Source organism: Sciurus vulgaris, assembly GCF_902686455.1.
Source record: "Sciurus vulgaris genome assembly, chromosome: 3".
NCBI classification, from domain to species: Eukaryota; Metazoa; Chordata; class Mammalia; order Rodentia; family Sciuridae; genus Sciurus; species Sciurus vulgaris.
In genome coordinates this window covers 181,285,248-181,299,504 of record NC_136463.1, presented here as the reverse complement: position 1 = coordinate 181,299,504, position 14,257 = coordinate 181,285,248, and the positions used below count along the sequence as shown (strand labels likewise).

Genomic DNA, 14,257 nt, shown 5'->3' with positions numbered 1-14,257 from the left:
ACCCAGGCCAGTATGGCTCCAAAATGTGTATTATGTATATAGTCGACCTCCTTCAAATACTAATATCTTATATGAAAGGTAGCAACTTAGATGCTTTTTACATGACCTAATTTTAAAAATTAAATCAAAGCAAACAACACAAATAAAAAAGATTTTACTTAGAATGATTAAACAAATTAAATAGACCAGAATGGATTCCATAATACTCCACAAGACCAACGGTAATGGGATTTTCCAAACTGTTTACCAATATTTCCCTAATAATATAATCATCAGAATACTGATTTTATGGAAAAAATAAATAAATAAAAAGAAAAGAGATCCGTGGGTTAAATAAGTGGATGCCATGTATCACCCCCTCTTGAAGATTCAAAATGTATACATGTATCAAAGGCTCTAGGCATGTACATTTCACAAGGCTGGAGCATACCTTATAATCAAGAAACCACACATTTCTCTCAGCATTTGTCCACTGTACTTGATCAAGAACTCAACTGCCTCATACAACTCCTATTTACACCCTTCCATGTGGGAACTGACACTTTGCAATGTAAAGTCTCTTTCTATAAGGTCCTAATATAGGAATAAATCTGGAAGGACCAGCGAAATGGGTTTACGCAATTATTAAACTTATATCTTAATTCAGAATGTTACTTTTCAAGTATCCTTCATTCTAAGACCAAAAAAAAAAAAAGACTAAATTTAATCCTTGTTTTAAGAATGACTTTAGATCTTCCACATGTAGACTTACGTATTTTTAAAAACGGAGCTCTTAACAAATAATAAAAAATATATACCAGAGATGTGTATTCTTTCTCCCCACTTCACTGAAAAATATGATTGCATTGTACAGAGGAATGTTTTCAAACATATATGGCTGATATTCTTTGTGATAAAAATATAATTAAATTTCTGAAGTACAAGTTATATCATAACTTGGCTTCTGAGTTGTGTAATACAAATTCAAAGGCATATTTGTAATAAACTGATGTTTCAGGTTTTTAATAAACAAAAATAATTGAATACCAAATCCCAGTCAGATATGTACTGGTACCTAGACCACATAAATTATCTAGAAATAAAGCAGACTTGGTCAGGATGAGTAATAAAATTTTTTTATTGAATTAACATGTCAGATGCCATGTTTCAAAGAACATTTGCTCCTAAATAGCATATTAAGTTTAGAAAAATCTGGAATGAAAAAAAATCTAATTTACATTTAACTTATGAGGCCTGACATAAATGTCAACTAAAGACCTGAGAGGTAAAATACTTAGTAAAATTCACATCCACTCAAATGTTCTAGAAAGTAATTTGACAACATCAGCAAGAATCTGATTTCTAGGAATCTATTCCAACTAGTCCAAGACACAGGTAAAACAAATAAACAAACAAAACCCTGTTGATTAAGCCATGAATTTCTTTATGAATGTCATGATTCAACATCTTGCCTAACCCAACTCTTTATTTTGTAACTCTTGAGAGGAATTAGCAAATACCAGGTTACCTACTAAGCTTGGAGGTGGGAAGAGTTGGGGACATATCTCAGTGGTAGAATGCCTGCCTAATAAGTACAAGGTCCTGGCTTTAATTTCTAGCACCCTGGGGGGTGGGATGGCGGGTAGATGAGAAACAGAAGTAGTATAAATAAATGATTTGCTTAAAACAGAAACATTATCAAATGAATGGATTTTGTTGGTTTCATATAAGAAACTTGATTTCCATAATACAAATTAAACACAGAAAATAATCAGAGCGGTTCTTTTCTTTCTTCTTTTTTTAAAGAAATCAATGATTTCATATATATTTGAAATTCAGTGTCACATCATGTGACAGTTTGTTCTTAGGTGGCTTTGTTCAATCCTGAATAGCAAAGTGAGGAAGTACTGGAAGGCTTTGTGAGGCAAGTTCAGTCATACAGCTCACACTACACTTGTGTTTTTACAGCTGTTGCATAAACTTTCCTGCAAGGCAAAACAGTCTGGCGCCAGGAAAGGACTGACCCCATTGGCTCTGAGTTTTACCTTGTTTCCTGTACCAGCGCAGCAGATCCCCAGGGCCATTGCAGCTCCATAGCGCACATGAGGGTTGTAACTCTCTGACAACAAAGAAACAACACTCGGACACTGTTCAGGGGTCCTGAAGAGAAACAGAGAAAATAAAGTCAGTGTTATAGGTAACATATTATAAATCAAAGCAAAAGAATTTTAACCAAGTTTTTTTTTTTTTTTTTTTTTTTAAAGTCAGGGAAACAATAGATATTTAACAAAAAACTGCAGAATTAAAAATCTCCCACAGGATTCTAATTACTAATAGGAGAAATTAATTTTCCATGTTCAGAGAATGTGTACAAAGAAAGAAGACCATTCCAGGGACTCCTCAACCACAGTTCTGCATTCCAGCCATTCCCAGGTGCCCTTCAAGGAGGGGAGCAGCCACGTGGAAGATAGCACCCGGATCTACAGCCACTTTCCTATTTCCTAGTCACTCCACATTTTGTACCAGCAGACAACAGTCATTTACAGAGACTCCTAGACGTTTCCAGAGCTTCATGAAATATTTAAATAACCCAGTATTACTCTAGTTCCAGACCAAACTGGTAAGTAAGCCTTAGTAATGAGGAAATTCTGACATTTCTTTTTTTTGCCTTTAGGAATTTTTTGTTGATAAAAATAGAGAAAAAAAAAATTATTTTTCATCTCTCCATGTTTGCAGCAAAGACAAAACAGTTCAAACCTGATTAATGAAGTATTTGACCTCATCTTTTACAAAATTCTCATGCCAGTGGCTATCCTTGCTAAGCTGCAGGACTAGATTAATAATGAGAAGAGAGTGGCAGAGCAGTGCCTGGAAGGTGGTAACATTGTGATCTTCAACCAGGGGTATCTACATGCATGCTCAGTCACGAAAATTCATCAAGCCGTAGGCTAATGATTTTGTGCACATTTCTGGGTGTGTATTAAGCATTGATAAAAAAGTATTCTTTTAAGACTATCCTGTTATAAATAAAAATAATTATTATCACAAACCAATTCATATCTAAAATTCTAAACTGGGCACTGTCCTCTAACCTCAAATTCTAATTTCAGTAGAATAGTGCCAGGTTTACGAAAGTCAGGTCTAGTAAATGAACACTGTGATGTGAGGGAAGGCTGGATTGCTTCCACCCACATGAGCCTGTCACTTGTAAGTCTTCTCTGCCTGATCATGCTTCCTTGTGCAAGTAATATTAATACAAACAATATGGGAAAACAGTATGGTGAAACAAAAAGTAATGTTATAGGAAACAGAGGAACTCAGTTCTAACTATGGCTTTGCTAATTTGTTGGTAATATGACATCAGGCAAGTCACTTTGGTTTTCTTTATAATTAGAGAGAGATTTTCTCGATTATTTTGCAGGAATAATACAAAAGTGGGTGAGCAAATAACTGAAAATATAGTAATAACACAAGCTTTCAAGTTAATGCATAATGAGATAAATAAAACTTATGTATCTAAAACCATGTTCCATTTCCTGTTTTGTCTCTAAACAGTTGTGCCATTTTAGACAAGGTTTAATCAATCAAACACTTTGGAGGTATCTTTCCTTATCCAAAAGAAGAAATGGGACTAGAAGCTCTCTCTAAAGTCTGTTCCAACTTTTCAAATGTATGGTTTATAATAATGAATCAATTATTACAAATTTAAATCAATGTCTGCTATTACAAAGACAATTTTTCCTCAATGAGTAACATTTCTGTGAACTAAAAATGAAATTTAAAATGGTATTGTGCCAAAGAGGAGGTTGGAGAGTTATTCTACAACTTATAGTTGATACCACCTTCATTTAACTTTTATTTTCACTTCTATTAGCCTAAGAACTTAAAGCTCTTCCCATAATTTGACACCCAAATCCTTTGACAAAGTCACATATTTTACTGTGTCTTCAATGTTTTTTTCATTTCCTATAAATTACTAGCATAGTATTAAGTACTATTGATAAAATAAATTTTATTACTTAGTAAAAGGTAAAGAGTCAAACTAAATTCATATTTAGACTTAACCAGCACATATTTTCTAATAATTAAAGATCTAATAATTAAACACTGGGAAATATGTCAAACTCTCTCCTATTTTTGTTTTCCCTTCAATTTATAATTCAGCTAGATAATCACTAGAAAGAATTAACATATCTGTGAGTACTCTTCATAAGGGCTGGCTGAGTGTTCTTAGTTTTATTTAAGTAATTTGAAGTTTAGAGAAGGAAGATCGTATAAAGGGCTCAGGAAGATCTCATAGGTGAGCTCTGTTCTGGGACTTGAAGAACAGGTATGATTCAGTAGCAGAAAGAAAAATGTCATGGATAAAGGAAGGAACACTGGAAGATGAGAAGCAAGCCTGAGGAAAAGTGAGTAGATGAACCATATTGTTTTTTTGTAGAGGATTAATGGGATGTGACATTAGAAATAAAATATGAGGAATACTGGCACAATACGAGAAGCACGATAGTACCTAACCTTTCAACCCTTCCTTTACTTTGTCAAATTCAGATTTCATTCCAGGTAGTGTGTCACTTACTAGCCGCTCCCCCGCCCCCCAATATTCTACTCTTTCCTATCCCCTGCCTGTGCTTATGCTACAACCTGTTTAGTCTTCTTAATTCTAGACTCTTAAAATCCCATCCATGTAAAAGTTTGGTCTAAGTGACAGCACAGGTATGCCTTATGGGTATACCTGCCCTAGCAGGCTAGTTGTTCTGAAGACCAAATGAGATAATGTATATGAAATATCTTTTAAAACTGTAAAGTCCTAGACAAACATACTATTTGTAGCACCCTCTGTATCTTTAAGACCTCACAGTTGGTCTAGTTGATTATGTGTTACAGTGCTTATTACGTACAAGGTAGTGGGTTTAGACAATAACAAACGTTTGGAAAAACTGGGTCCTGGCTTAAACTCCCTCAGGATTTAAGTGTGTGATTATCTACCAATCAGCTGATATACTGGTTCCAAATCACTTTTTGGATCAGAGTCATGCCCCCTTTCCAAATGTACAGGTAAACATAATTTTGGAAGTTTTTTGGAAGTCTAATTTTTAAATATAACATGAGGCAATGCATCCTTTAAGGTTTTAAAATCTAGTTCACATAGCATCTTGTAAAGAAAACGAAAAAACTACCAACCTTATTACTCTTGAACATTATTATCAGTAGGTACAAAATTGCAGGTCTAACAAGTAAAAACATTACTTAATCCCAAGTATATAATTCAGGTGTGTATATATGTGTGGTTTTGTTTTGTTTTACTTTGTCTTATGATACTGGGGTTCAGATCCAGTGTCTTACACATACTAGATAAGCACTCTACTACTAAGGTATACCCACAGTCCTGTAATTAAGCTTCAATGAAAAGAGCTGTAATTTTTTGCTTTAAATAAAAAAATGAAACACACTGAAATAAGTAAATTCTGATTTGTTATTTCAATAAAATTTCTTGGCTTGCAGCTAATAGCCATGTTTCCAATGTTATTATTCATCCAAAACTTCCACAGAGTAGGGACTGGGCAAGACCATGTGCACAAATCACTGATGTTATTATTCAACCATAAACTGCACATAAGAGTTCCTTTCTTTCAACATACTGGCTTTTTACTGCTGTTTCTTTTTTTTCTTTTCTTTTTTTTTTTAGGGTGCTGGGGATCGAACCCAGGGCCTTGTGCTTACAAGGCAAGCACTCTACCGACTGAGCTATCTCCCCAGCCTCTTACTGCTGTTTCTTTAAGAATATTTTGTGCAACTTCTACAATAAGTCGTACTAATAAGTCAAGATGTTTCTAAGAACCCCCCAACATCTGTCTTCACTAATGGAGATTGCAGCAGAAACACCGTTCTTTGTAGGGCCATCACAAAGGGAACATCTGAGGCTGAAAACTTAATTCAGGTAGAATTATGCATTTATAATCCTCATTAGGTAAGGGCCACAGGGTCATAAGATTGACACAACACACAGAAGAAGACACCCACCCCTGGTTAAATCCCCTGTACAACAGATTCCAAATAATCTAAGCAAAATTCTGAATTTCTAAGTGCTCATAGAATGTCTTTAACCAAATATACCAGATACCTCAGTCAACATACAGAATCCCATACAGAAAGAGGGGCCAGAAGGGCACCCATCCCCTAAACTGCCTCTCCTCCCGTAGTGACTATTCATCCACACAAAAATTCCATTCTCTCCCTCTCTACACCTAATCAGCCAGCAAGTCAAGTGAAACCCTTAAATCTTAGTTCTGTTTCCACTGTCTTGTTTCAGGCGCTGATTACCTCTCACTGGAATTAAAACAGCAATTCCTTAAATAATCTGTCTCCTTTTGCTTTTCAGTTTGTTGTGCTAGAAAGAAAACAGGCTTAAAATCAGAAAGATCTAGATTCCAATTCTAGTACAGTCATTTATTAGCAGGGTGACAAGCACTAAATCTCTAAGCCTTCACTGGTTTATCAACAGGACAAGATCGGCTCCATTTTTTGAATGCTGAGGAGAGCTGGGGGCGATGCAGAGTAAACCACTAGGCTGTAACCAGTGAAACCTAATGTATGGTCAGCAATTGGCTTTGGATCAGAATAAGGAATTTGTCTATTAATATGCTATAGCCCCCCCTTTTTTTTTCCTTTTTAAAGGACAGGGCAAAGATTCTTTCAAAACAATATAAAATAGGTTGCATATTAAACCTTGAAAGCTAGCTAAATTTAGGAATCCAACTTTCACATTTCAACTTTTTAGGGAGCTAATGGCACACAAAACACCAACTTACCCCTTGGCTGCAGCAGGAGCAGGATATTCCAGGAAAAACTGACTCACAGGAAAGAGCTTATTCTAGAAGTTACCTTAGAATTTAATTTTCCTTATAATTTTCACTTGCTAAGAATTATATTAAAGCCAAGCGTGGTGCACACGCCTACAATCCCATAATTGGGAAGCTACAGCAGGAGAAGCACCGGTTTGAGGCCACTTGGGTGACTGTGAGACCCTGTCTCAAAATAAAAATAAAAAAGGGCTGGGAGTAACACACACATACACACTTATATTGAGAATATATAAAATATCCTAATACTATTCTTAAACCAACCAAAGAACTCAAGGTCTTTTCTTTAGAAGAAACAATACCTGAAAGACAACAGAACTTAAATTTGGATTTTATTTTCCAAAGGACATCAACAATTTCATAAAATTTAGAAAAGTTTTGCCTGGAAACATAAATACTAGAGCTTAATGTAGAGCTTTACCTAGTTGATTGCAGTAAAGACTAAATAGCTTGTGAGGCAATAAGTTGAAGTGTATTTTAAAGAACCTGTCAGCTTCTCAATTCAGTAACAGTTACAATTCTCAGCACATTCTTTAGAAAAAACAAGTGTTAAGAAATGACAAATTCTTTAATAGATTAGCTCAGACATTCATTCTCTTCAAGAATACAGTAAAACCATAATATTCTTATATGTTTATTTCAGTTTTACCAGGCAGCTCCACAAAGACAGAGAAATCTTTCTAAGTAATGACTGGAATGCAAGCATTCACTGAAAGCAAAACTTGTGCACATTGATCTTTATGCTTACGTATATACACAGACATACAATGTATGTATGAAGTTTTTAGATCAACAGTTAATAAAAACAAGTAGACCTATGTGTACTGCCAGCCTTGCCCCTTAATACATAAGCAAACAGCGAGAGAAAAATGGAAACCGAATTCCTGATCCAATTAGCAGTTTACCAGAAAGAAAAACAACACACATTAAACTACACATAGAAATGCAACCACTGAAATCTATAGTGGGAAACTAAGCAGGAATAGTGGCCTGGTTTCTTTAGGAAATAAAATGCAAGGAGAAAAAAGAAATAAGAAGAAACAAAGAAAGGAAAAGAGGAGAAAGGGAAAGGAAAAGAGGGCAAAGCAAGAGAAGGAGAACCACAGATTAAAGACACTACATTTTTAGTAGTAGTCTATTAGGCATTCTTTCAGTTATTTTAGATAATTTTGACAGTCCCTAAATCTCAGCTTTTCTACATAAACATTGGACTCTTATATAACGTCACAAAATATTCCTCTGGTTTGTTATAATACCCTTGGATAAGCATTTATTAACAAAGCATTTAAATGGCTAATCTCTGACCAACAATAAGAGCTTATTCCTATGTTTCCACGAACGTATTTACAAAAATAAATATCTAGGGCTAGGGATGTAGCTTAGTGGAAGAGTGCTTGCCTAGCATTCACGTGGCCCTGAGTTCAATCTCCGGCACTGAAAATAAATAAAAATAAAATAAAATGTCTAGAAATGGTCAAGACACAAGAAAAAAAAGTGGATTTTATTTTAAGGCAGGAGAGAGAAGATGGAAATCATTCCTTGAGAAATCATTTCACATATCTTTGATACACTGAATTTAAAAGTATATTTACACAATTATAAATTTGTTGACTATTTATTTTCAACAATGGAGCTACATGTTGAGAATTTAGGAACTTTTCTTGTTCTATTTTATTCTCTGACTGGTTTTTAAAGGTGCTGAGATACTGTTTTTGAATTTTGTGTTCATCACAAGATGCATAAAATTATTTTCAAATGAGTAACTGAAAAAGAAAACAATTTTCTTCCCAAATATATTTTGTTCCATATGACTTCATATCCTAAGCCATTACTACTTACAAGTTTTTACTTATTAGTGTAGCATTAACTGAATACATATCACATACCATAAGGAGAGAAAAAAGAAAACAATACTGTGCCATAAACCTTTCAAATTTAGTATTATCTTTTAGTACTTTTAGTACTTTTTAGTACTTCTTTTTTAGCATCCTCCTGAAATTGAGGAACTAAAATTAGTATAGCTTTAGGCAAACTTTCAGCACATTTCCAAAAAGATTAATTCTTTTCAGGTGCTGTGAAAATTGGGGGGTGGGGGGTGTCTCAAAGTGAGAAGGTAGATTTACAAGCTTTATAGAATAAAGAAATTGCTACTAAACCATAATAAAAAATATGGTTCTTAAAAATCTTAGAACATATACCTAGACAGAGAAATCTATGATATTCAAAAAATTATTGCATCATTAGTACATTTTCCCCCATTTCTAATCAGCAAACCAAGAAGTCTTGTAGTATGAGCAGGATGCCATCAATTTACTGCAATTTATTAAAACTTCATTGCTTAAAAAAAAAAGAAAAAAAAAACTTTATTGCTATTTCCTTGATTTTATAATGGTTCCAAACATACTTTGCTACTCAGAAAAGTTCGATTCATTTCTGATATTTAAGTGTTCTGATGATATAAGTTCACTTCTAATATCTGATTCCTAGAGACAAGCAGAGTGTCGAGCAAATCTACCCCTAAAGACATTGGGCTACTTCATGGTCATCAACTGTAATTCCAGCTATAAAAATTCTTCTGATGAAAGGACATCACCACTGCACAACATCAGGCTGGCAGTGGCAGTGGAGACGGCAACCTGCACCACTGAGATAGGCTGCTATTGCCAGAGAGCAGCACAGGGTAGTTTGACCTCCGGCACAACCGACTGACTTTGCCTCACCTGACTCAGAGCGGCCTCCCAGGTTACATTTGCCAAAAATATTTAAAGGCAAAGACTGTTACAGCAGTCTGGGAAACAACAGATTGAGAAAGGAGGTATGTGGAGTACCAAGGGCACACCAGCAGAATCGAGAATACCATATGTGTGACCAAGACACATGTTCAGAAAAGGCCTAAGAAACCTTAACTTTCACCGTAGGCTCAGTATAAGCAGTAGGTGAAGGCTAAGGCTAAGGCTAAGGCAGAGTGGCAAATGACTTGCCCCAACTCTGGGTCAATTTGCAAAAACTGGAAGAGTATGCAAAGACTGAAGAGTGTTTTTTTTTTTTTTTCTTGTCATCAAGATGTTTTAAGGAACCTGTCAAAACACCAGCTCATCACTAAGTTAATATTAAGAACATGGACTACAGTTCACATGAGACAAAGAATACAGGTTTTATAAAAATACTTTAGAAAGTCATTAGGCTGCAATGCAAAAGTACCACTAACAAAAGGGAGAACCTGCCTTCCCAAGTTACCACATTATAATGTTTACAATGTCCAAATTTCAACACAAAATTCTGAGGCATATGAAGAAATAAAATATGGTCCATTCACAGCAAAAAAGGAATTAACAGAAATTGTGCCTGAAGAAGCCCAGCACTGGACCTAAGTCAACTATCTAAATATAAATATATTCAAAGAGCTGAAGGAAAGCAGGGGCAAATAACTAAAGAAAATGGGAGAACAAATACAAAATTACCAATAAAGAGATAGAAATTATAAAAAAAAGATCAAGTCAGGTACAGTGGAGCACATCTATCACCCCAGTGTCTGGGGAGGCTGAGGCAGGAGGATTTCAAGTTCAAAGCCGGCCTCAGCAACTTAGCAAGGCCCTAAGCAACTCAGAGAGACCCTGTCTTTAAATAAAATATTGAAAAGGACTGGGAATGTGGCTCAGTGGTTAAGTGCCTCTGGGTTCAATCCCCAGTACCAAAAAGATCAAACAAATTCTGAAACTTCAAAGTACAAGTGACATGAAAAATTCACTAGAGGGGGTTCAATAGCAAAACTACAGAGAAGGCAGTGAATTTGAAGATAGGTCAATTGAAATTATTCAGTCTAAGAAGCAGAAGGAAAAAAAGAATGAAGAAAAAAGAACAGAACCTAAGAGACCCAAGGGATATCATGAAGTACACCAGCAATAAGCATAATGAGTCTTAGAAGGAGAGAAGAGACAGAGGCCAGAGAACACTGGAAGAAATGATGACCAAAAACGCCTCAAATTTTGATTAAAGACAAGAAGTTCAACAAACTCCCAGCAGGAAAATCTCAAAAGAGATCAGAGAACAAAAAGGACAAAGTTTACATTCTAACAGGAAACAGACAATAAATAATAAATACATAAATAATTAAGTTTGTAGCGTTCTAAGGAGAGAACAACAAAACAAAACCGGAGAGCAAGGTACGGGGAGAAGAGCGTGGCAGAAAGTCACTGCGCGGTGTTGATTAGGTGGGGGGAGCAGGCATCCACGAGAGCAGACGCCAAGCAAAGCAGCAGCGAGGAAGAGAAGACAGGCGAGTGGTCTTCCGGAGAAGCCGCTAGGTGAATGCAAGAGCTCACGAAAGGCCCAAGGCCCGGAGTGGGAGCTCGCGTGTCTGGGGAGCAGCAAGGAGGCCGAAGGTTGAGGGGAGTGAGGGAGGGGAAGCTGTCGGAGAGGAGGGTTGTATCGTGGGGGTTTGTTGGTCAGACTAGGAATCTGGGCTTTTACAATGAGTAAAAAGAAGAGCCATAAGAGGATCCTGAGAAACAATGCTGTGATCCGACCTGTTTAAAAAGGGCCCTTTTGGCTTCCACATGAAAACGCAGGGTAAAGGTAGAGGAAGACCAGTTGAGAAGATGCTTGAGAAACAGCCAAGAAACGATGCTCGGGTAAGGTGGTAGTAGGGGGAGGGAAAGAGTTTGAATTTGGTATACATTTTTAAAGTAGAATCAACAGAATTTCCTGATGGATAAACACAGGATGTGAGAGAAAGAGACTCACAGGATGCAACTGCCATTAACTGATGTAAAGAGATTATGAGAAGAGCAGAAGTTCAATTTTGGACATTTTGAGTTTGAGATGTTCTTTAGAAATACTGAGTATTCCATTAAGTCCCAGGCTTTCAATTCTGCAAATATTTTAATTAAACGGACACAGGTACATTAAAACGAATTGGAAATCATAATATAGAGCTTATATATGTTATGTTAATGTATATACTGTTGTCACACTATTATGTAATTACATTATATATTATATACTGTATTTAAGTTTTTCCCACATCTAGTACCACGGGATAAAATGGGTTAAACATTACAGTGAAGGAAAGGTCTGGGCTAGGGATACAAATTTGGGAGTTTCAGTAGATGGTACTTGAAGCTATAAAAGTAGATATAACCAAGTACAGACAGAAAGAAAAAGTGATCAAAAAATAAGTCCCAAAGGAACTCCAACAATGAGGAGATAAAACAGAACAAACAAAGACGACTATGAAGAAACAGCCCAGGGGGAAGAGGAAGAGGAAATGCCCAACTGGATCAAACACTGATATGACATACACAGAGCAGGTTATGTCGTCCTTCTACACATGCAGAAATTAAAGTCCAGAGAAATTAAGAAAGTTGTCTAAAATCTCCTAAGCTTTAGGTATGTTGCTTGTCACACTTCATGACCCAGACCTAAGTCACGGGCTGGAAATAGCTCTAGGAGTTTTCTTCAGCAAGTTGATGGAAACATACAAAAGTGAACGAAAATGAAGAAAAAGATGAAATTAACTAAGGACAGGAACCTGGGGGCGGGGAATCTGCATATTAAGAGAATATAATAAGTGTCAGAAAAAATTCTATAAGAAAGACAAAGAGCCAGGACAGGGTATCTCTGAAACCCAAAGAAGATCGAGTTTTCAGAAACTGCTTAGTCAACAAATGCTGAACACTGCATATCATCAACTGGTGTTAGTGACTTTCTAAGAGTTGTTTAGTGCATAAAATTGTATTTTAAGAGTTATAGACTATGTGTGTGGTAAAAAGAGAAGACAGGCAATTCTCTAAAGATGTTTGGTGAGAAGGAAGGAGACTTAGGCATCAGGAAAGAGTTTCATTTTTATTAACTGGAAACCTGAAGCCTGCCAAAAAGAAGCTAGAGCTGAGGGAGGGTATGGATTCTCTGTGAGAAGAAGAGAATACCTTCTTCAGCAAGACTGCAAAAAGTTGAATCGAGAACCAAAGAATGATAACACGACCTCAAAGAAGAAGATGGATTAAAACAAAAAACAAAACCCAACTTTTTTTTTTTTAATCAGGGATTGAACCCAGAGGCACTTAACCAGAGCTACATTCTAGCCCTTTTATTTATTTATTTATTTATTTATTTATTTATTTATTTATTTATTTATTTATTTATTTATTTATTTATTTATTTATTTATTTATTTGCGGTGCTGGGGATCAAACCCAGGGCCTTGTGCTTGCAAGGCAAGCACTCTACCGACTGAGCTATCTCCCCAGCCCACTCCTAGCCCTTTTAAATATTTTATTTAGAGACAGGGTCTCACTAGGTTGCTTAGGGCCTAAGTTGCTGAGGCTGGATTTGAACTTGTGATCCTCCTGCTTTAGCCTCCCAAGCTGCTGGGATCACAGGCATGAGACACTGCGCCCAGTAAAACCCAATATTTTGAAGAGAAGGAAATGAAAGATGATAGAGTTTGTTTCAGATTTGTCTGTTTCCTCAAAATAAAAGGCAAAGTCAGTTATCAGGGAGAAGAGTGAATAAAGGAGCTTAAGAACAACAGATCAGGTTTGGAAGTGCTATTACCATTTTGGTTCTTTCACTGATCTGGTCAAAGAGAGTGGGGGGAAAGAGGAAGGAATCAAAAGGAAGCTGAGAAATTTGAGATGTGCTGTGAATCCTACTGAAAGGAGCTACCTGGTTTGCACCATCCTTGCAAAAAATTATAAATTACACGAGGGCAGAAAATCCTGTTTACTACTATACATCCCTGAGCATATGACACTCAACTAACACTTCACAAATGAATGAGTGTTCAATGGACACAACCCATGATATTAAAAATTCCTTAATGATTAATGTTTGATGAATATTATTATTGGTACTGGGGACTGAACACAGGATCTTATGCATGCCAGGCAAGCTCTTTACAACTGAGCTACATTCCCAGCCCTCTATTTTTTACTGAGACAGGGTCTCAATAAGTTAACCAGGCTGGCCTACACTTGGGATTCTTCTGCCTCCTCATCCTCCCAAGTAGCTGGGATTACAGGAGAGTGCCACCATGCACAATTTAAAAGCTTTTATTCTGAATAGACCTATGGGTCTGTACTTTTTAATTCTTTTTTTTTTTTTTCAGTTGATCCTATTTGATATTATCAAAGTACTTGTCCACCTTTTAATTTGTTTCACTAATCTGGAGTATGCAGAGAAACATAACTTATTAAAATTGTCTCAAATGAATTTATCAGAAAATTCTTTTGTACCATTTAGATTTACTTCCATGTGTAAATGTTATATTCCTTAAAGGGCACAGGAGAAACAACTGTGTGTGGGCATGGAGAGTACATAAAATACTTACGAATATGGACTTACAGGTTGTCTTTTACTTAAAGTGCATGGGGTTGCACAGCACAGGCTTAGTTATTTGCCAGCTCATCTACCCTT

At 36.1% G+C, this 14,257-nt stretch overlaps 1 protein-coding gene across 1 annotated transcript in view; it reads right to left on the bottom strand.

Moving 5' to 3' along the window:
• PSMD1 (proteasome 26S subunit, non-ATPase 1) overlaps positions 1-14,257 on the bottom strand; it is a 97,071-nt gene that overhangs the window by 27,199 nt on the left and 55,615 nt on the right. The window contains exon 17 of the mRNA XM_079134832.1: positions 2,025-2,139. Within this exon, the coding sequence (XP_078990958.1) occupies positions 2,025-2,139 (115 nt within the window). The remainder of the gene's footprint in view (positions 1-2,024; positions 2,140-14,257) is intronic.